Source organism: Sceloporus undulatus, chromosome 3 (assembly GCF_019175285.1).
Source record: "Sceloporus undulatus isolate JIND9_A2432 ecotype Alabama chromosome 3, SceUnd_v1.1, whole genome shotgun sequence".
Lineage (NCBI taxonomy): Eukaryota > Metazoa > Chordata > Lepidosauria > Squamata > Phrynosomatidae > Sceloporus > Sceloporus undulatus.
The window spans coordinates 185,349,165-185,372,333 of record NC_056524.1 but is presented as its reverse complement, the minus strand read 5'-3'; the positions used below and the strand labels follow the sequence as shown (position 1 = coordinate 185,372,333).

At 39.8% G+C, this 23,169-nt stretch overlaps 1 protein-coding gene across 21 annotated transcripts in view; it reads left to right on the top strand.

Moving 5' to 3' along the window:
• Nucleotides 1-23,169, top strand: part of JAKMIP3 (Janus kinase and microtubule interacting protein 3) — a 170,286-nt gene that overhangs the window by 69,833 nt on the left and 77,284 nt on the right. For all 21 annotated transcript variants that reach the window (XM_042459997.1, XM_042460007.1, XM_042460004.1 and 18 more), the window contains 2 exons: nucleotides 17,058-17,288; nucleotides 22,316-22,813. In XM_042459997.1, coding sequence (XP_042315931.1) covers nucleotides 17,154-17,288; nucleotides 22,316-22,813 — 633 coding nt within the window. In that variant the 5' untranslated portion in view covers nucleotides 17,058-17,153. The remainder of the gene's footprint in view (nucleotides 1-17,057; nucleotides 17,289-22,315; nucleotides 22,814-23,169) is intronic.

The window sequence follows — 23,169 nt, the reverse complement described above, 5'->3', positions numbered from 1 at the left end:
TAATTTTGGCCCCAAAATCTGCCCTCAACTTATGCATGAGGTCGACTTATAGTTGAGTACATACAGTAGTTCTTCCTGCACCTTGCAATTTGGCCACAGCCCTTTATTTCACTCCCCTGGCTGCTCATCCACCCTGACCAATGCTGAGGGGGTGGTGCTGTGCCCTCTAGAGTGCCCGTTCAGGATCCAGCGTGGTTGCTTGCCCAGCAGCTGCACCAGACCCTGAAGGCACTGAATACCTAGAAAGGCTTTCATAGTCCCACACGGCTTGTGGGAGAGCAGCCACACCAAACTCTGAAGACACTGTCCCCCAGCAGTGGGTGCTGCTGAGGGGGGTGGCACTGCAGCCTCTGGAGAGCCCATTAAGGATCTGATGTGGTTGCTGTGTGAGCTGCAAAGGGAAGCTACACTTTTTATCACTCCCCCAGTAGATGTGCCAGTCCCTCCAAGTGTACTGCCTCATTGGGTGTACACCCCCTTCTGGGCTGTCACACAGTGCAGTCCACACACACCACAGCCTAGTGATATTTCTGAGTTTTACAAGCACATTTTCCCCTTTCTGGAAGTTTTTTTATTAAAAGATGCCTCAAGGGCAGTGCAAACAGCCCCGAAGGGGCGGCCTCCAGCTGCCCCTTCTTCAGCCAGATCGGCAACCACACGCCGCTGCCTTGATCTGGGACCTTATCGCACACACAATTTTAAACGTTCTGGGGACAGAAGGAGGATGCTCATGTGCGTGCGCGATTCCTGAAACCGGTTCAGCAAACAGTGTGGTTCCCACTATGTTTGTGCCGGTTTCTAGAATTAGTGTAGGAAGCAATAGCTGCGGCTTCCCTGCCATGTCTCCCTTCCTCCTTCCTGGCCATACCGGGTGTGGAGGAGAGCTGGGGTGGAAGGAGAGAGGCAGACCGGGAGGACGGAGACACTCTGGGGCGGAAAGAGTGAGGCAGGCCAGGAGGATGGAAGACGGAGGACAGAGAATGGAGGTATGGCTGGGAAAGCTGCTGCCAGTGGGAACCAAGGCAGATTAGAATCCAATTCAATTCTGCCTGGTTCCCACTTGGGTTAAATCAATTTATTTCCAAATAAATCGATTCAGCCCCAAAAAACTCCATTTTACCAGCGTCTTTTTGACGTGGGTTAAATGGGTAAAAATGGGTAAAAACCATGGCCTCCCTTTCCTGAAGGGATTCAGATTAAGTGGGAACCATGGTGGTTTAAATTGGATTGAGATCCGTTTTAAACAGTAGTGGGAACAACCTCTAAAATGCATCTGAAAATCTTGACTGAAATCCACAAAAATGCATGTCAAAATGAATTAGTTTCAAAGGTGCTGCTAGCTTCTTACTGCTCTCCAATTTTCTCCCCCTCCCTATATTTTAAAATTATAATAAATTAAACATCTAACAACATGCTGACTTTTAAAATCAGCTGCCTCAGGTGAATATCTCCTTCTGCATAATGGTAAGGTCAGCCTGTCACTGGCCTCAACATCAGAGGCCTTTTAATCTGATTGAGACAATAGAATTAGCTGGTTGACTCATACAAATATGAGTAGCCACCAGCAGCAAAAACTCAAAAGGTAGAAAATACTTAAGTAATAAACGAAACCACATGGCCACAGATTATTTCTTATAACATCCATGTCAATGTCATACATTAAAGAGCAATTTATGAACCTGTATTGCAGTAATATTCATTCTAAAATCCAAGCAATAAAGATCACTTTCAATTAACTACCGTTGCCCCTTGGTTTTTGTGGGGGATCTATTCTGGACTTCCTTCGCAAAAAATAAAAAATCGGCAATATTCAAGCCCCATTGGCTTGAATGGCGGTGCTCACCTGAAGGCACCCATGGGCGTGCACCACATTTTGTCCTCCTCCAAACGGGCGAGGAACATGGATTCCAAGTCCATGAAAACACAGGGGGGACTGTAATCTTTTCCTGATTTCTCTGCAGTAATGCTGACATTATCACATAGAATGAAAATCAAGAACAGCCATGAAATAATAGCTTATATCTTCGCTGCTTCTTCCTCTTATAATGTTTTTATCTTTCCCAGTTCTCCAGCTCAACAACTGACCAGTTAGAGAAGAGTCTCATAAGCCCTTGGGCTACTCAGATGTAAATAGCTATAACCTTAGCCAGTATGCCCATTGTCAATCCGTACTGGAAATGATAAGATGTGTAGTTTAGGTCACCTGAAAAATAGTACAGCTGGAGATAGCTGCTTAGGATTGTCAGTCACTAGTATTTCTCAGTCTGCTGAGGACATCAGTATTTCTTTTTAAATCATCAAGATTTGACTGCCCAGATGCAGCAGTGCCTTATGCACATCTCCTGAAATAACAATAACTTTGCTTAATAGGTTTAAATAACCTAAAGGTACGAGATCCCATTTAACCTTGGAAGCTAAGCAGGGTCAGCCTTGGTTTTAGTACTTGGATGAGAGACCACCAACAAATGCCAGGTGCTGCAGGTTATATTTCAGAGGAAGGAACTAGCAAAACTATATCTGAGTATTTCTCACCTAAGAAAATGCTATGAAATTAATGGGATTGATATAAGTCAACCAGTGACTTGAAAGCACGTGCTCACGATATTTCTATTGAGTGATATATTTTGAGCCTCAGGACCACATGACTTTATAATCTGTTTTGCCATTAACTGATTTTTTTTAAAAAAAAACCAAAAGTCAAATGTATAGAGTCTGATAAAATTCTTAATATATTATATTATATAAATCATCCTAATCTCTACACATTGTTAATGATGATATTCACATATTCTTATTACATTTTTGTCTTTTCTGAGAGGCTTAATTGGAGTTCCATGTTAATCTTATTCAGGGTTTTCATCTTGCTAGCCAGGCATGTTGCTTTGTCAATGTTAGGAGAAGCCGATTTCTTTACTGGAAAATCTCATTATATAGTTAACATGTTTCTAAGCTCAATAACACCCTCTTAGCTGTGCCATCTTTGTCAATGTAATTGTGCCTGCTGGTATGAACTGGAAGAAACTGAAATCTGCTTTTTTCCCTTTCTTTGATGGAGAATAATTTGCTCGAATTTCCATTTGTATATTGTCCAGTTCTGACAATCTCAGGTACAGTGGGAATTTCCAAATGCTGTAATATGTTCTGTATTCACTTATTTGCTTAAAATTCAGTAGATCTAAATCACAGGATTCCCAGCCTTACATTCCCAACACTGTTGGACTACAGCTCCCAGAATCCTGACCAGTGACTGGCTGGGGTTTCTAGTAGGTGAACTCCAACAACAGCCAGAGACTCAAGTTTAGTAATTCCTAAATGATGTTTGTAACTGCATAGTCTAGGGTGTTATTTATTCCCCACAGACAATGGCTAAACCTCCTACTATATGACATAAATTCAGTTTGCAAGCCAATATTTTAACATACCCCAGATTACTCACAGGATAATCCATCCAAAAATTTGCTCTAGATTGGAAGAAGAAAGGAAATTCTAGAAATAATGAGATGACCCTCATGATGGCATGCAGTGGTATCACTAGGGTTAGCATCGCCTGATGTGGCAACTCCTGGTGTCACCTCCCTCCACTGGCCTACTCCCATGTCACACCATACAAAATTCTTAGTAATGTTTTTGCACTAAAGTTACTCATAAATTGTAATTCCTGTATATCACTGAATATAATGACAGTAATCATGGCATAAAGAAGCTAGCAAAATTAAAATTATACCATTAAATTACAATATCATATGCACAGCCAAAATGTATTTACTTGCTCATAGTTTCGTGTAGTTAAAGCGAAAATTTGGTAAGATTTGATGTTTTTAAAGAAAATTTTAAAAGCATAAATTCTTTAAAAAAAACACACCCGTGGCCTCTCCTTTCTGTTTTTAGAAGTATGGCTAATGTGTTGAAATCTGACTTCTAAACATCCTCTATTGTAAGCTCACTATGTGCCACTATCTAAGCCACTCCTTTCAGCTTCCCACTGTTGTTGCGAGGATCATATTGTGTTTAAGAGAGGGGTACAAGTAAAAAGTGAGCCATCAAAAGTTTCCACTGGGAAAAAAACATATTTTCCTATCCTCTTCCTCCTTTTATTGTGTCTGTTAGATTACAGTGCGCCCACACCATATGCGGGCTCACCATATGAGGATTTGAGGTTACGCGGATTGTGAGCCCTAATATGGTGAATGGAGTATGTGCCTGCAGTGTGCGGAGCACCGCACACCACAGCGATGCACCCCATTCAAATGAATGGGACTTCATCATACGTGGGATTTGCATTATGTGTGTGTGTGTGGGTGGTGGTGGTGGTCTGGAATGGATCTCCCGTGTAAGGTAAGGGTGCACTATATAAGCTTGTGAGCAGGGATGTATTTGTTTTTGATCTCATATAAACTGCTTTGGGTTCTTTTTCAGCTGAAAGGCAGAGTGAAGTGCTTAACAACAATAAAACTAATAAAGAATAAATATTATATATATACATACACACACAAACACACACAATTATATTCTAACTTGTTCTGGCAGCATAGTCGTATTGATGCATCGGCATGGGCTATTATTCCACATGATAATTCTAATTGTTTAGGGCTTCCAGTGGATCCTATGGAGAATTTAGTGATGGGACAAGAGTCTGTGGCCCCCTGCACCCTTCATATAGAAATGCTAGTATGATGATGCTAACTTTTGCCTTCTCCCTGAATCTCTATCTTAATGGAAGCTCAGTTTAAGAGATAAGCCATCACATACTGCAGAAACAAATACTGTAAGGAAAACTAATCTCATACGTACCAGCTTTCTTCAGACATTCAGATTTAGTTTACTGTAGCCTAATTTTTTAAAGCCACTAATCTTTTCAGGAGCAGGACATGCAACAACAACAACAAAAATCCCCCGATTATGCTTTCTCTGTCTTGTTTGTGTTTGTCGACATTGCAAGCCATTACTCTTTTTAATCATCAGAAGCACAACCTGATGGTTCAACTAGCCACATGGACAACATTAGTCAAATTATGCAGTGATAATAATGGAAACTTACATTCACAAATCATTCTGCAGGAATACTTCTGAATTAAAAGCATGTTTCTAGGAAATATCAATGAAAGGTATGGGAAACGTACTGCATAAATTCTCTTTTGCAGCCATTAGAGTGTAAAAGACTGTTAGGGTATGTGTGATATAATACATATAATGTGGATCTGTATCTTCCTACAGTGCATTTATATACTAAGTAGTTCCAGTGTGTGTAGTGCTTGGCCAGGAATTATCAACAGTTAAGTGTGCACTTGTAATATGGCTGGGGATCAAGAGATGAGTGTGTGTTTAGGACATGGCTGCAGATTGGCTGAGAGAATGAGGAGGGAGGTACAATGTGATATGATGCATGAATGAGGATGAAAGCAACAAAGGCTGGGATTTGGAAAGGATAATTAGGAAAATAAAAATGAGATACTGTTATGATTTGTGATGAAAGCATATGTAAAAGATAGTATTAAGAAGAAATGTATGTATAGTATCTGACAAAGTACAGATATTTAGTATAGATATGTACGGTACTTTATTGCTTACTTAGGCCTGTTACCGACTGCCAAACTAAAAGCTGCTTGGGTCTCTTTGGAGGTATGCAATTTAAATATGCATGGGTCCTACGAGTCCGGAGGTCGCGCCAAAGCCATACTCCATTTCTAAGACTGGGTGCAGCTTTGGTGCAGCTTCCGGATTCTTAGGATGCATGCATCTTTAACAGCTACCTCCACAGAGACCCGAAGCAGCTTTATTTTGGCAGTCTGTAACAGGCCTTAGTGTAACTTATAATCAGGCAGAGATGATAAATGATCGGAAATATTTGAACAATGTGGGGGTTTGTAAAAAATGCTGCTGTTCTTGAGTTGAGAAACCTGGATGAGAAGAATTCTGGATTGACACAGTTCTCTACTAAAATCGCGGGGTTGATTTGTTTTATTTTATTTATTTATTTATTTATTTTGCAGAAAAGCAACATTTTCTGCACAGGAAGCAGGGTTTTTTTTTAAACAAGAAAATGATATTGCTGGGCGCAAGTATTATTTGTAATGGATAATAGTCAGTTATTTATAGTTACAAAGCTTGTAATATTTATAATTTATTATTATTTTTTATACAGGGGTAAGTCCTGATTGTGGTTGTTTTGCACAGAAAACAACATTTATGTTCAGAAATATATTTTTGCATGGAATGCTATTCTCATGTATAAAAATACTCTTTTCTGTATAAATACCACATCCAAATTGTGCACAAAATAACGTTTCTCAACTGCAAATATAAAAATGCCTTTATTAAAGGTGGTGCCACTATCAGGAGGGTTTGTTATCTGAGGTATTCCTGTATATGTCAGAAAGTCAAACAGACATATATCCTATATATGAGCTGTGGGTTTTAATTTGGGATTTCTTTTTGTTTGCAAGAAAAAGAAAGCGAACAAGGGATTTAAGCGGAGCATGCAGTTAAACAGCAAAGAAGGAGCACATTTTTGACCTATTATGGAATGTGACTGGATATAATCAGACGATCTGAGACAGCATTTCCTGGCATCTTATGTTGTTATGAATTGAGGGCACTCAGCCTATTGAAAGCTGAAACTGTAATTAGTGTTCATGAGAAATAATATCAGTCACATGTTAGTTGTTTTGCTCATAGCGTCTGCAGCACAGGGATTTGTTCCCATAAAAAGCAGGTAAATAGTAGCTTGCTTAGAAAGAAGAAATCGTTTGATATAAGCTTCTGCATAATTGAATCAAGTACAAGTAACTAGTAGGAGTGCCTCTCTCTCTCTCTTCTTTTTTATTTATTAATATATTTTAGGCCATCTTTAAAGACACCCCCTGCAAATCAGCTATGTAATAAAAACCCATTAATAAAATGCCAACCAATAAGAAGGGGAAAGAAAATAATAATCAGAAGAAAACATGAACATAAAAAACACCCAGCCCAGGCAGCAGTAAACTGCTTGAAAAACCAGCCCAACATACAAATATCTCAAAGAAGGTCCAGATGAAACAGAACAGTGTCTATAGCTTTTTGTAAAAACTTGCAAAGATGGAGTCACATTGGCAATCCATTTCTGAGCTATGGAGCAGCTATGTAAAAAATCCTATCTGTCTTTATACTTGCCTGCCTAAATGCCTCAAGTGTTGGCAAGAAAGAAGGCGTACTGTGGCTGATATTAAACTGCAGCCAGAGTGATATAGGTGAAGATAACTCCTCCTTATAATGGTCTCAAAACATTTAAGGCTTTCAAGGTTAAAACCAGCATTTGAAATTCAGCTTTGGCACATACTGGTAACCATGCAATAGAAGTGTCATATCACCAGATATCCTTAGTGTGTGAATAAATTGAGCAAGATCTGCCTTATCCAGATAGAGACACCGCTGCTATTCCAAACTAACCTGATGAAAACACTGCAGCCTGTTGACCTTGCCTATTATTTCAAAGTCAAGAAAGGCTACAAACAATGGTTTTAATTTTTCAAGTATAGTTGCCCCTTCTAATGGGGACGGATGATCTGCACCTTGAATTACATGGAGGGACAATCTCCACTGTTGCAATGGTGTGCATACATGGACACACACTCCATTCAAGCCTATGGGGCTTGAATAAATGCGACGACTCCATTTTCACGGGTGTGGTGGTGGTGGTCTGGACGGATCCCCCACAAAGACTGAGGGCCAACTGTAGAAGGCAACCCAACCCAAGCTAACTGTAAATTATCAGGATAGTTTCCTGCCTACCATATATTCTCGACTACAAGTCGACCTCATGTATAAGTTGAGGTCAGGTTTTGGAGCAAAATTTATGGATTTTGATATAATAATAATAATAAATAATAAATTTTATTTTTACCCCGCCTTTCCAAAATATGATCAAGGCGGCTTACAAAATTTAAAAACATTACAGTACAGGATAAAAATTCAATGTAAAAGTTAAAACATTACTACAAAAACAGGAACAGGAAATCAATAAAAATACACATGTCAAGGGCAAAGAGAAGGAGAAAAATATTTACAACGGTCTGGGGTCGAAGGAAAAAAAGAAGGGCAGGAGAAATAAACAGACAATCTACTAAGGTGGGAAGGCCAACCGAAATAGATACGTTTTCAGGTTTTTCTTAAAAATAACTAGTGAGGTGGTGGAGCGAAGCTCTACAGGGAGCTTGTCCAAAGTGAAGGGGCAGCAATGGCAAAAGCCCTCTGTGAGGTCCGTGCAAGGTTTGATCTAGGGACCTCCAACTTTGGTCCCGGATGTTCGTGAGTGTGCGGGGCAGATTATATGGGGGAGAGGCGGTCCTCCAAGTCCCTGGGCCCAAGCCATTTCAGGGCTTATAGGTCAAAACCAACACCTTGTTTAGTGACGTGGAAGCAAATAGGCAGCCAGTGAAGGTTTTTAAAATAGGTGTTATATGGTCCGACCTGGAACTGCCAGCGACCAGTCTAGCGCCATTTCTGCACCAATTGCAGCTTCCAGGTTTGGTACAAGGGTTGCCCCATGTAGAGCGCATTGCAGAAATCCAATCGAGAGGTTACCAAAGCATGTACAACAGATTCAAGGTCCTGACGGTCCAGGTAGGGGCGCAGCTGGCGTATCAGCCGAAGCTGATAAACACTCCCTGACCGTCGTCCACCGAGAAGTCAGCTGGAGCGACGAATCAAGAGCACCCCAAGCTGCGCACGGCGGCCCAGGGGAGCGGGGACCCCCAGGACCGGGTGACAGATCCACCACCCAAAACCGGGGAACCTATCACCTGAAGGCCTGTGAATAAGTTGAAGGAAAACTGGGCAGTAACAAAAGATCAAAGCCTGAGGAGAGATTGAAGTTTACGAAGCCATGCACCAATCTTTATTCAGTTAGCTCAAAAGTGCTACAAGAGTCTCTCTACATACGATCTACAGTAACACAGCTAATCGTTGAAGTCTACCACCATGAGTAAATACGGCAATCATTATCTCGTCCCCATCTTCGCAACTTGTTCAAACCATTTCCAGATTCAAGAGTCCCAGCCTCTGCGGGACACATAGATGGAAAAGAGAACTGAATAGCAACTCCATACTAATGGCCCTAAGGAAAAATGTTAAAAAGGGTTCCCTGGAGGGAATTGTGATGAAAGCAGGAGGCAGAGAACTGAGAGGGCCCTGGCAAAATGCCCTTGGTGGACCCCCCATCCATCAATTCGGGGCTGCCCAAAAATGCCAGGTGGTGAGCTAGACCTGCAATCAAAACCATAGTATAACAGTGATGTAAACTTGAGCCAGTTGACTGGACTCAAGTCACTTCAGTGACTTTCTTGGAACCAACTCAGCAATAAATGATGCCCTGACTCTACTTGCGCCATATATATTTTTTGACTTGGAACCAGCAATAAATGGTGTCCTGACTCTACTGGCATCATTCACTTTGAGCTGCCCACACACGAGTTCCCTACACACATTTTTTGGAGGAGACTAGCAAATGCATTAGGCAATGGGCTTGAGGCAGCAGGGTCCTTCTAACTCTTTGAAAAGCTTTAGAAGGTTCCTCTGTATGCAGCAGGTACAAGCTGCTGAGCAGACCTCAAGCTTGTCTCAAGCCTATTGCCTCACACATGTACTGTTCTCATCCAAGAAACCTCCCCACTTCCTTTTGATACTGTTAAAGTTGTTTCACGACTGAGGCGGGTACAGACCGCCGCTTTGTGGCGCTCTGCGCCGCCCGCCAGAAGGTCCACGGGGAGCCGGAGCCTTCAGACGGCCCGACTCCCGCGCGCGACCGAAAAAGAAGCTCCAAAATGGAGCCTTCTTTTTGCGTCGCGTTTGCGACGTAGCGAGCGCCAGGGCGCGCTCGCTACGTCAGCCGCGGCGCGACACGTCTGGACGCTAAGCGTCCGATCGCAAAGATGGCGGCGCCCATGTAGAAAGGGCCCGCCACTCTGTACGCATTGACTACGTATTAGGGTTGGGGGTGCGGAAGCACCGCCCCTTCCTAACCCTAATACGTATTCAATACGTATTTTTTGGCGGTTTGTAACCCGCCTGAGACTCAATTTGAGCCTTGACTTGAAAGTATCTTGCAAGACTTGAGACTCGACTTGTGACTTGAAGGTAGAGATTTAAGACTTGACTTGAGATTTGGAGTTAAAGGCTTGAATACATCACTGTTATATAAGTGTCTCATCATCACAGTGAATGTCTACTGTTTTGTGCATTATAATGTTAATGTAACTTACAAATGTTATGCTGAAAAGGGCATGTGGGTTGCATCACAAGAGGTCTGGGATTATTTTCTTTGGCAGTATAAAGGCACTCTTTAGATACACACCAATCTATTTTAATTGTCTGAGCAACCAGTTAATATGTTCACATGTTTGAGGAGAGGAGGAAATGGAAAGTTAATTTAAATTAATGGTTTCAATTCTTTTCTTCCTTGTCAATTTAAACAGTGTAAATCATTGTCATATCTAGCAATGACATAAATCAATTTAGCCTATGATCAAATGGTGAGAAATCAAGTACAAGCTGAGTATAACTTATCTGGAAGTCCGAAATACAAAATTGTCCATATGGGCGGCTGAGATAGTGATGTCTTTGCTTTCTGATAGTTCAGTGTACAGTACACACAAACTTTGTTTAATACACAAAATTATTGAAAATATTACATATAAAATTACCTTCAGGCTATGTTTATAAGGTATATATGAAACATAAATGAATTGTGTGTTTAGACTTGGGTTCCATCTCCAAGATACCTCATGATGTATATAGAAATATTGCAAAATCCAAAAAATCCAAAATCCAAAACACTTCTTGTCTCACAAATTTCAGGTAAGGGAGACTCAACACAGATTTGTGGACAGCGAATAGCCAGTTCAGCTACTAGTGTTGCACATGTTCACACAATTCTGAGAACTGGGCGGAGATGTGTGTGGGGATAAAGTTGGTGTTTAGAGATGCTAGCATATACTTTCTTCACTGCATGTCCAGGTGGTCAGATATTTTATAGTGCTACTCCTGAAGGGGTGAAAAAGTAGCCAGTGGCAAGATGGAAACATATTGCTGTGTATGTTGGGGGAATAAGGATTTGAATTATCATGAAGCATTTATACAACCACTTAGTTCTCCATTTGCTTAATCTATCATTTATGGCGGGTTACAAACCGCCATAAAGTACGCGCTCCGCGCGTACTAGGGTTAGGAAGGGCCGTATTAGGGTTAGGAAGGTTCTTACCTTCCTGACAGTCCTTTGTCCCAGTACGCACGGAGCGCCGTACTTTTTTGCAGTGCCCATCCACATGGGCGCGCCATGTTGACGTACTGGACGCTGTGCATCCAAACGTGTCGCGCGGGAAGTGACGTCGCGAGGACGCACTCCACCCCCGCCGGCGCCACTTCCGCATTCCAAAAAGGAGCGGATTTTTTGCTGCGCAGGGAAGCCTCGCAGTCTGGCAGCTGGGGCTTCCCTACGCAGCGAATGGCGGCGGCGAGAAAACGGCCCCTTGAGGGCCGTTTGTAACCCGCCATAGTCTACCAGTGAATAGAGAATGGAGAGTTTGTAACCAAGCAAGTCATTTGCATCTGTACTATAGAAATAATCCAGTTTGACATCACTTGATGGTATGGAATTCCAGTTTGTAGTTGTACCAGAGCAATTTGACAGAGAAGCCTTAAATGTCTCGCAAAACTATAATTCTCAGAAGCCCATAGTATTGAGCTGTAGCAGTTAAAGTGGTTTCAAACTAGGTTGTTTCTGCAGTCCAGAAGCAACCACAGTTATCAATCCAAAGGACAGATAGCTATTTGAAAGAATTGGTGGTTATGGCATCAAGGAGCTCTGCAGTCCACTTTGGAATGATTTGATGAGGCTTTCTCAGTACCCTCTCACTGTCTTCTTTCAGAAAATGTCTATTCTTAAACCTAATTCTTAACTAGGGATTTAAAATGATGGAAGTACCAAGTAAAAAAATATTATTCATGGACTGTACTAGAAATGTGAAGAGCATTTGACACAATAGTCTTAATACATGTTGCCACCTGTTACTGGCAATGACAGTGAATTTTGATCAGTGCATAGCCAAGAGATTTCATCAGCAGAAATACTGGGGCCTTTATCAGTCTCATTAAAAGATGAGTAGAATATTTTCTAAGTAAAATTCTCTGGATTACAATGAATGCTGTGTCTTGAAAGCCTCATATCTTGCTGTGATTAAGGGTTAAACACATGATCTCTGAACCAGAGAACAAGAATTCATATGTGTTTACTGATCAGGAGTATCCCTGAACCAAGGGGACCTCATATGCAATTGCACCAGAATGCATATTTTCTTCCAATTTATTTACAACAAATACTTTGTCTGGACTCATTATTTCATGGTTGGTCAACAACTAAGCCCTTTAAAGTAGAAAGGATAAGACTTTTAAGCCAATACAGCACTTAATCTCTAGACATATCTCAGATTATTAATGAATAGGCAGTGTTTTCAAATACAAAAGGAATCTGGGCCATCTTGAACTAGCATACATACATGTTGACATGTTTTTATTATTCATTTAATTGTACAAAAGCATAAAGAACCCAAAGGGACTTCTCAGCTGTATCTGGTTGAAAAAATAGAATATTCTTATTTTTTGCTTGTTTTTTAAATTTAATATCCCGCATTTTTTTCTGAATGGGACCAAGGTATCTGACAATATAAACTGAAACAAGATACATGAATCAAAGCCTAATAATAAAAATGTTAAAAACAATTAAATAAATCACCATGTTAAAACATCAGTATTTTAAAGCAATGTATAGTGAGGCCCTTAGTATCCACTGGGGTGTGGAGCCTTTATGGGTCTATGGAAACACACACACCCCCAATGGACACTGAAATCTGTGATATCCCATTATATACAATGGCATAGTAAAATGGGTGCCCATTGTGGTAAAATGGTAAAATCAAAGTTAGATTTTTGGATTTTTAATATATATATATATATATATATATATATATATATATATATATTCAAGCCATGAATGACTGAATCCATGGATGGGGAATCCATGAATACAGAGCGCCAACTGTAATAACATTTTAAAATATGACAAGAACAATACAAATGCAGCACACACACACTCACACCATTAAAGACCTTTCCATATAGCTAGTCACCAAATGCTTCTCCAAATAAAAAGGTCTTTAACTGCTGAAGGAAGAAGAGCAGAGAGGGAGCCAGGCTAATCTCCTGGGCAGAGTTCCACAGCTGAGAACAGCACCAAGAAGTTGCTGCTCCATGCCCTCACCAAACATACCTGGGAAGGTGATGTGGGAACAAGGGTAAGCCTTCCCCCAAGGATCTTAATCTTGGAGCAGGCTCATATAGGAGATATAGGGGTGAAACAGACAGGCAGGAGGGAGTGGCCAGAAGCCGCTCCCAGCTCAATCACCCCAGAGCCATGATGACCACATGCCGTGGCCCACTCCTTTTTGGGCCAACCCCGAGGTGCCTTCAGGGCAGTTTGGGGGCGTGCGTCATCTAATCGCCATGTCCCCAAACTGCACGGAAGGTGGTTTTTTTGTTTTTTTGGTTTTTTTTTGGCCCATCTGTTTCAGGCCATAGTCTTGCAGAGTCTAGGTCTAGGACATAATTCTTTAAATCAGCATTTTTTCAAATTAAATTGTACCATTTAATTTTTTTTCACGCACATTATAATTATAGTCTGGATGAATTGTGACAGCAGTTATACATATTATAATGAAACAGATTACAGTGGTACCTCGGGATACGAAATACCCAGGTTACGAAATTTTCGGGATACGAAAAAATCCCATAGGGAATTATTGTTTCGGGTTACGAATGTTTTTTCGGGTTACGAAAAAACTTTTGGTGCTTTTTTCGGCTTTTTCGCACGGAATCGCGGCTTTTCCCCATTAGCGCCTATGGCAATTCGGCTTACGAAGGCTTTTCGGGTTACGAAAGCGGCCGCGTTACGAATTAATTTCGTAACCCGAGGCACCACTGTACACAGATATCTAACAATAAGCCACAATTTAGAGTTACACGATTAAGTGAACCTCAAATTCATGTGTTCCTTTTGTGCGGCTGTGAAGAATCTTCATTGTTGACCTTCAGTCTAGCTGTGAGGCAGACGTTGTAAACATTTTGTTGTTTGTTTAATTTATACCCCCATGTTTCTCCCAGATGAGATCCAAGGTGGCATCCATTTATGTTTCAAATTATCATTGACCACAGTTTCATATTATATCCTAAACCTACAAATATGGACTTCCTATTTCCCAGCTGCTGGTTGTAATTGTTGCTTTAGTAGTTGTTGTAATTGTTGTCAATATTTGTATATGTTTAATTTGTATTTATGTTTGCTGTTCCTTTGTTGTATCTCTTTTGTTAATTTTGATTGTTATAATAATTATAGAATTATAACATAATGTATAGTTTATCTTAGCTTTCATTTCTTTAAAGAAGCCACCATTTTTGAAGTTTGGTTGCTTCAACCAGCTGTAGTTAAAATTAACCACAATTTGGCAAGGTTTGAATATTATCATGGCAGAATAGTCTAAAATGGAAGCAAAAGCTTCTGAACTACTCCTTGAAGAAGTGCCAAAGGAGATGGGGAAGGATGGTGATAGTGATTGTTGTTGTTGTTGTTGTTGTTGTTATTTCTTAACCGCCTCTCCCCATGAATCAAAGTGGAGAACTGCAACAGATTAAAATACATAAAATAAATAGCCTTAGTTAAAAACACAGGGCATCATTTAAAACAGAGGACATCAGTTTAAAAGAACATACAAGACCAAAACAACCAGTGCATAGTTTAAAATTCATAATTTCAAAATCATCTGGATAGGCCTGCCAGGAGACTGGTTTTTAAGGCTGTTTTAAATTCAGACAGCATATTCAACTGCTGAATCTCTTCTGACAGCTCATTCCACAGTCTAGAGGTGGCTGAAGAAAAAGACATGCAAGCTGAAGGCTCATAGTGGTTTAGAGATATTTATGGCCACAGATATTAGTCTACTAGAAAGTTTAAGCTTCCAGTTGGAATCAATAGGAACTACACTGGATGATTACTGTTTCCACGCTTCATTATCTCTCCCATGCATAAAATTAAAGTATTTAAACTACCGTAATCAGTAGTACTTTATAGTGTGTTTGTGTGTGTGTGTGAGAGAGAGAGAGAGAGAGACCGAAAGAATAGAAAGATTACTATATACTTAACTATAAGTCAACCTCATGTATAAGTCGAGGGCAAGTTTTGGGGCCAAAATTATGGATTTTGCTATGACCCGTGGATAAGTTCAGGGTAAAATTTAGGGGCATATAGCAAATGATCTAACGGATGAAGTAAAGCAAAACAATGTCACAGAACTTATAAAATTCCAGCAGACATAACTCTTTTTGCTTACTCTTAAGGTTAGATGGATGAAATAATAGAGGGGGTCAGTGCTTCACATATTATACTCTTGCTTTTCATCAGGAGATGGTTCCTTCTTTTAAATAAGAGTTAAGACACAGCTCTTACATTGACCCATGGATAAGTCGAGTCAGTTTTTTGGGGTCAATTTTTGACCTAAATTTCTAGACATATACATGAGTATATACAGTATATAAACTGACAGAGCAGATAGATTCACATACACAAACTTTTGTTCACTCACCTTTGCTCACTCACTCTCTCACACACATGCATTCTGGAATAATTCTGAGTTCCAATCACAACTGAGATTTTGCAGGAGATGTAGGAATCATGTGGCTCTCCCATTCTTGTTGGACTGCTGTTAGCCCTAGCCTGCATAGCCAGTGGTGAAGAATGAATAGCACCACAACCATGTACCACCAAAAAGTCTCATGCTAATATATGAAGACTACTATCTGTCCACTGTTATTCAGTAGCATCTGCAGGGTCACATGAAAACCACCCCATCTGGAGGAAGTTTTGTTAATTATCAAAAATATAGCAGCAGAAGAACACTAAATTTATTTTCATTCCTTGTGACTTGTGCTTGGAATTTGAAAAAAATCAAATTTGTGTTTAAAAATCAATTTGTTGTTGCTCATTGCAGTGCTCAAAAAGTGTCATGTTCATTAGTTTTTGGTTACTATCTTTTAGCTTTTTTTAAAAATTACTGGAAAAAGAATGGCCCAAAGATTAGAAAAAATGCCTCTACAAATGCCTCTAAAATGTCAGTACCAAAAAATAATTCGTAACAAGTCATTACTTTTGAAACACTGTAACATGTTAATTAATTAAACCAATAAACTAACTTCATTCCCATTGTAACATTACTTTCAAAATGAAACTTTGTTGTGCCCTATTATCTCCAAACAGTAAGTTGTGTTATTTATAACTCATTCTATAAAACTAGGAAGTTTATCGCACCTGTTCCCCCCCACCCCCACCCAGTTATGGGCATGGGAAGGGAATGCTCGTGGGCACGCATGACTGAGAAAAAATTGATTTTATCGCACACCAAAGCATCCTCAAAAAGGCCCCATTCCAGGCCGCCATCCCCGTTCAGTGCTGAGGAGCGCCATTTTTGTCTGACAGAAAACCCGTCTTTTTGAGGACACTTTGGTGTGCGATAAAATCCGTTTTTTCCTCAGTTGCACGTGCCCACGAATATCCCTTTCCCGTGCCCATAACGGGGGGAAAACGGGTGCGATAAACTTCTAGGTTATACTATATAGACTCTGCCAAAAATTACTTACCTCAAAAAGAGGTAATTGATAGTGTATGCAGAGATTCATCCTAAAGAAATACCTTTACCAAACAACATCTTGCAAACATTCTGCACCCTCAAACATTACCAGTAGCAGCATCCCCAACTTTGTCTTTTTGGAACTGCAGAGTTACTTCCACAGAAGACCTAGCATTTTCAAATTCTGCTGATCACTGAACAAGTAAGCACATGATGTCTTCGCCTTCAAAGAGGGTTTGCTGGAGTGTTCCTTTTTATAACATCAAACCATTTCAATTTAACCATGCTTTATTCTTGTAGAGCTAATTATGGGCCCACTGGAACTCACCATAATGGTTATTTCTCTTTATACAGGAAAGTGAGAAAATGTCGTGGGACAGAACCAAGGAATAGACGAGAACAAAAGGTTCTCTGCTTGGGATTTTACCCCTCTCATCACGTCGACTCACAATGTCAAAGAAGGGTGCCAGCTTTCGAGCTAAAGGAGAAAGACCGGATGCCTTAGCTGCCTTGCAAGCTGCTAATGAAGAGCTCAGGGCAAAACTCACAGACATTCAGATAGAGCTCCAGCAAGAAAAGAGTAAGGTGTGCATCTCCCCCACTCATTACTCAAAAGGAGTGTCACCTCTTCACTGGTTGTTTCCAAAATATGCCCACTGCAATGTTGTGAATGAGATGGAATGTGCTACCATGTTTCTTTGCTCCCTTTCTGTCCTGAAAACAAACCACCATATGGTTCAGTATATTTTATCACAATATGATTTATACATTTTATTAAACAGGCCCACTTTTCAAAGGTGCAAGGTATATCCAAATAACACTATATTAGATATTAATATTTTTGTTTTGCAATAGGACATTTCATTAAAAATATGATTTATAAATTTCTTTGTATAGAACCAATTTTGAAAGACACAAGGTGTGTCCCTACAGTATTATATTATATATCAATATATTATGTTCCCTTTTGCAATAGGACGTAGTCCTGGATGTGTAAGCTGAGAATCTGATCACAAAAAAGATGCAGTAAACATTACCTATCTCTCTCTTAATATGACTTTTGAGGAATAAAGCCTGAAGGTTGCATTAGATCCATTTCTTTCTTCAAATGTGAGTTTTGATGAATTATTTAGAGGCTGCTCTAATTGGTCCCCTATGGAGGTCAAAGCAGCTGTATTGTCAGCATGTACCATACACTGAGAAGCAAAACTGCCAAGATTCAGGGAGAATGGAATAAATCCATTTAGGGTAAACATTAAAGTGACTGACTTGGCAAATTTATATAAAAAACAATCTAGGCCTTAATTCTGAAATTAAATTAAATGTAGTTACTGTGTGGGTGACAGCCTGAAGCATGCATTTGCTTTTTAGAATAATCTACCAAACCTGAAGACAAATTATATTTTGTCAACACTTTGCTTTGCGTGAAGAATAATGACATGCAGAAATGGTGACTGGGAAAGTATAGCTGCCTTGGGTGGCCTATTACACATCAACAGAATAGAAAAAATACTTCTTCAGTTGTTGTTACTTACCGTGAAGTCCACCTTGATTTATGGCAGACTCTACAAATGAAAGAGGTCTAAGAGTAAAGGTTATCAGCTGCCCTGCTCAGAGTTTGCAAACTCAGGGCCATGACCTCAGACCTTATCGCACTCAGAATTTTAAACGTTCTGGGGACTGGAGGAGGACACGCATGTGCGCGTGCGTTCAGCAGAAAACGGAGTTTACCGCACACGAAGACGTCCTCCAAGAGGCCCCGTTCCGTCCCCGGCGCGCACCCGTTCGCATCCAGTCCTGACGGGCGTGATTTTTGCCTGACAGATTACCTTCCCTCAGCAAAAAATGGCGCCCATCAGGACTGGACGCAAACGGGTGCGCGCTGGGGACGGAACGGGGCCTCTTGGAGGACGTCTTCGTGTGCGGTAAACTCCGTTTTCTGCTGAACGTGCGCGCACACGAGCGTCCTCCTCCAGTCCCCAGAACATTTAAAATTCTGAGTGCGATAAGGTCCCTCCTTGATTGAATCAATCCACCTGTAATGCGGTCTTCCTCTTTTGCTATTGCCTTTTACTGTACAGAGCATTATTGTCTTTTCCATTGAGTCACAATTCCCAAGTATAACAGCTTCAGTTTATTTATCTTGGCTTCTAGGGAGAGCTCAAGCCTAATTTGCTCTAGTACCCAGGACACATATACACTGTAGCAATAATGCAGGTTGACACCACTTTACGTGCTGTAGTTCCATACTATGAAATCCTGGGATTTGTAGTTTTACAAGGTATTTAGCCTTCTCTATCAAAGTGTGCTGGCACCTCACAAAACTACAAATCCTAGGATTCTGTAGGATGGAGCCAAGGCAGTTAACGTGGTGTCAAACTGCATCATATATTAGGTGATCGATTTCTATTTATTTATTTGTTTACTGTGGCCATTGGTATCCAATTCTCTTGTTGCTTTAATTATTTAATTACTGTATAAAAAGATAAGTGTTATCCATTTCATGGACTCTTTGAACTGAAAAGTAGAATATCATTATTTGAATAAAATGAAATAAATAAAGAATACAGAACAAAGAATAAAATAAATAAAGAATAATATAATACAGCATTTTAATAAAATGCAGTGTTTCTACAACCAATGCAAACTGCTTGTATAAATTATTCACATGGCCATTTTCAACCTGAGTGAATCCTGAATTCTAAGCATTATTTACAATATAAATTTCTAAAGAACATATTCCATACTGTAGCTTCTAAATAGACTGTAAATGTCAGACAAGGCCTGTTTATATGCTCAATAAATCACTTGAGTGTGTATCTAAGCATTACCCCTGATTTCTTTGCAGCTTTACAAGCACTGCCAAGAATACCAGATGAGACTGTTTTCAGTTAAAGTAGTTATCTAGCTGTTTCTATTCAGAAAAGAAGGAGGACAGTAATGGGTTTAAAGATATGCTTGTGTTTTATTTCTTTGGGTTTTTTTCTCTGTATTTTCTGACCCCAGTCAGTTTTTCTAGAAAGGGAACTAAAATAGTCTGGGCCAGAATTATCTATGGATACTCTGGTAAAAACCGCAAAGCCTTTTTCTGCTAAGTTTAAGGAGTTTTTTGCCCCACCTCCCACAAAAAGTCCAGACTTGACTTGATACTTGAAGTTACAGACTTGAGATTCGACTTGAGATTTGGAGTAAAAGACTTGAATACATCACTGCCTTTTTGGCAAGGGTGTTATCACCCAAAGTCAAGGTGAGGAGGGAAAAAAATCCGCTTGCCTGGTGTCTAACAGTGCATCTATACCATAGAAATAATGCAATTTGACACCATTTTAACTGACACGGCTTCATCTTGGGGTTTGTAGTTTTGTAAGGCACCAGCATTCTTTGCCAAGAAAGACCTTGTAAAACTACAAATTCCAGGATTCCATAGGATGAAACTACAACACTTAAAGTGATGTCAAACTCCATTATTTCTACAATGTATATACACCCCAAGTTGCTATGTTCACACTATGATCTCACTGAGTTGAAGCCCAAAGAGGGGAGCTGAATATAATCCTGTGCTGTGAATAGGGTTAGGTGTTGGACTCAGTGGTTTCTTTAGTTCCTTCCAACTTGGTAGCAAAGATGGGCTGTTGCTAGCCACAGGATCAATGGAGGAAAGTGAAAAGATGGCACTACTAGGGAGAAGAAGAGGAAGCAGAAAACTAGTGGTAGTAAGCCTGACTATAGAAATAGTAGTCATTGTAGTGTGAATAAATATATTGGAAAATATTCAAAGAGCTATGGAAATAGCACCTAATTTCCTTTAGGCTTAGGTTTCTAGAACAGCAGGTCTGTATGCCCCTATTGAATTGGGTTGGGTTTTTGAAAAATGATTTGTGAAACTAGCACGGTTGGTTTATTGTTCAAAAATCCCCATAGGGCAGTATTCCAGATAATAGAAGCAGTTTTATTTACTGTTAAGTACCTTTGCAGAAACCTCTATCAATGCATGTTTACTCCAAATGAAGCTCTGCTTATTTCAGTGACACTCAGTCAAGTGTGTTTTAAGACTGCAGCCTTAAACTGCCAAGATCTGATCCAATTTTAGAAATCTTGCTACATATTTAGTGCTGATACCTTGAGTGCCGTTACAAATTTATATATTTGTAGTCTCACATATATTATTTCACTGCTTCTTCTATGTACCCTCATTTGATAAAGTTAAGAAGATTGGTCATGAGCATTTTAGCATACAAAGGCAAGCTTTGCCAGACTTTACAATTGATTTTATTGCATGTTGCAAAGCAAGCAATCACTAATGGAAAACAAGCATTGTGCTGAGCTTAGTTGCACCTGTATTTTTGTTAATATCAGCTGCAGACAAGCAATTATAGCCCAAGGTTCTGAATATATTGCATATGTTTGTAATTCACTTACAATTAGAAAGCAGAGTATTAGCACAAATTCCTCATGTAAATTCAGTGTTGAATATCTAGCTCAGCAGTAAGTGTTGAATTGCTTGTGCAGCAGCTTCACAACTAAGTAGACGTCATTAAAAGGTGATTTGTTCATTAAAAAGTATGTATATATAGTTCCTAAAATACTTTTTAAAATGTCTCAATATTAATTAATACCCGATAAAACATTAAAAGATCACAGGGGGATTTTGGTCTACATAGATGAATGCCACCCAATAACAACTCACAAGAAATAAAACAAATGAAATAAAATGCAGTATTAAAATACAATAATAAAACAAATAAAATGGCATTGTGTACATCACATTGACTCTGATATTGACCCTATCATAGGATGATTTTACTTGTGATGGGAAAATACTCAAAAATATTTTTAAAATAATTTTAAAAACCACAGTTAGGAGTCAGGAAACCGATGGGAAGAATCTTTACAGTTGAAGATTTATTCTGCACAAGATCCACACGATAAGGAGAGGGGTTGTAGTGGGGTTTTGGAGCAGAAAACAGAATTTTCTGTGCATGAAACTGTAAGTGGGGTCCTGTTGTAAAAATATATCCTAAATTATGGTCATATGTGTATATAATGATACACCTTTATATGATTTTGGTAACCCTGTTAATCCCAAAGGCCAAAGAATATAAAATATGCAGTTTTCTTTTGGACATGACACTTCTGTATCTCTCCAATGATGATTGGAGAGATGTTTGGAAAGTGAATATGTGCACTTTTAAGATGCCTGTTGACTTATGGCAACTTCTTGAATTTGATGAGGGGGTTTTTAGTCAAGGAATACAGATGTGGTTTTGCCAGTTCTTTCCTCTGAAATAAAGCCTACAGCACCCAGTATATTGTTGGCAGGTTCCATCAAAATCCTAACCAGGACTGACATTAGTCTGAATTAACATGTTCTTGTTTATTCATGCATTTTTCATATTGTTCTGTTGGATCTTAACTGTCAATAGTAAAATCTCATGCTTTGATGAGAAAAGTGTCCAATATTGACCCATACAAGAGTTGAAAGTTCCCAGCACTCTGTCTAGTTCAACCCTAGGTGTGTGCAGGAATCCACAGCTAAAGCATCTGTGATTTATTATGTATTGATAAAACACACCTAAAATATACTGTGTGATCCTTTCTTCCTCTTCTTCTAGGCCAGCAAATTGGAGAGGGAGAAAAACCAGGAAGTGAGGCAGCTCAAAGAACACGAACAACATAAAAACACAGTGATTGTAACAGAACTCAAGGCTAAACTTCATGAAGAAAAAATGAAGGAGCTCCAGGCTGTTCGGGAAGGGCTTTTAAGACAGCATGAAGCTGAGCTTCTTAGAGTCATAAAAATTAAAGATAATGAAATTCAAAGACTACAGGCCTTGCTTAATACCGTACGGGATGGGACGCCTGATAAGGTTAAGACGATGCTCTTCTCTGAAGCAAAGGAGGAGGCCAAGAAAGGATTTGAAGTTGAAAAAACTAAAATGCAACAGGAAATCTCAGAGCTTAAGGGGGCTAAAAAACAAGTAGAAGAGGCTTTATCTGTAGTCATTCAAGCTGACAAAATTAAAGCAGCAGAGATACGGAGTGTGTACCACCTTCACCAAGAGGAAATCACCAGAATAAAGAGAGAGTGTGAGCGGGAAATTCGCAGATTGGTATGTGCAGATTTCAGTCATTCTGGTGGTTTTAACAAGGGGAAGGGGTAGGGGAAGGGTGTAATCATACTGCCATCATGTTTATGCTAAAAATAGTTTAAATACACATGACAAAGCATCCTGGTTTTGGGCTAGTAATCTGGACAGACTTTCTGATCTTTCTGAGGTTCATCCAGCACTAATGAAAATGCCTGTGATGAGGTTGTCGCAGAAACATATGCTTTGTTCTAAGTAACAGGCAGCAAGTTTTTGATCCAGGTTGTCTCTTGCTCAGTTGTCACGCCATACTGTACATTTAAATGATCATTTCAGTTCCACAAGGAATGAGCTTCACATTAGTGCTTGTTGGTATTCAG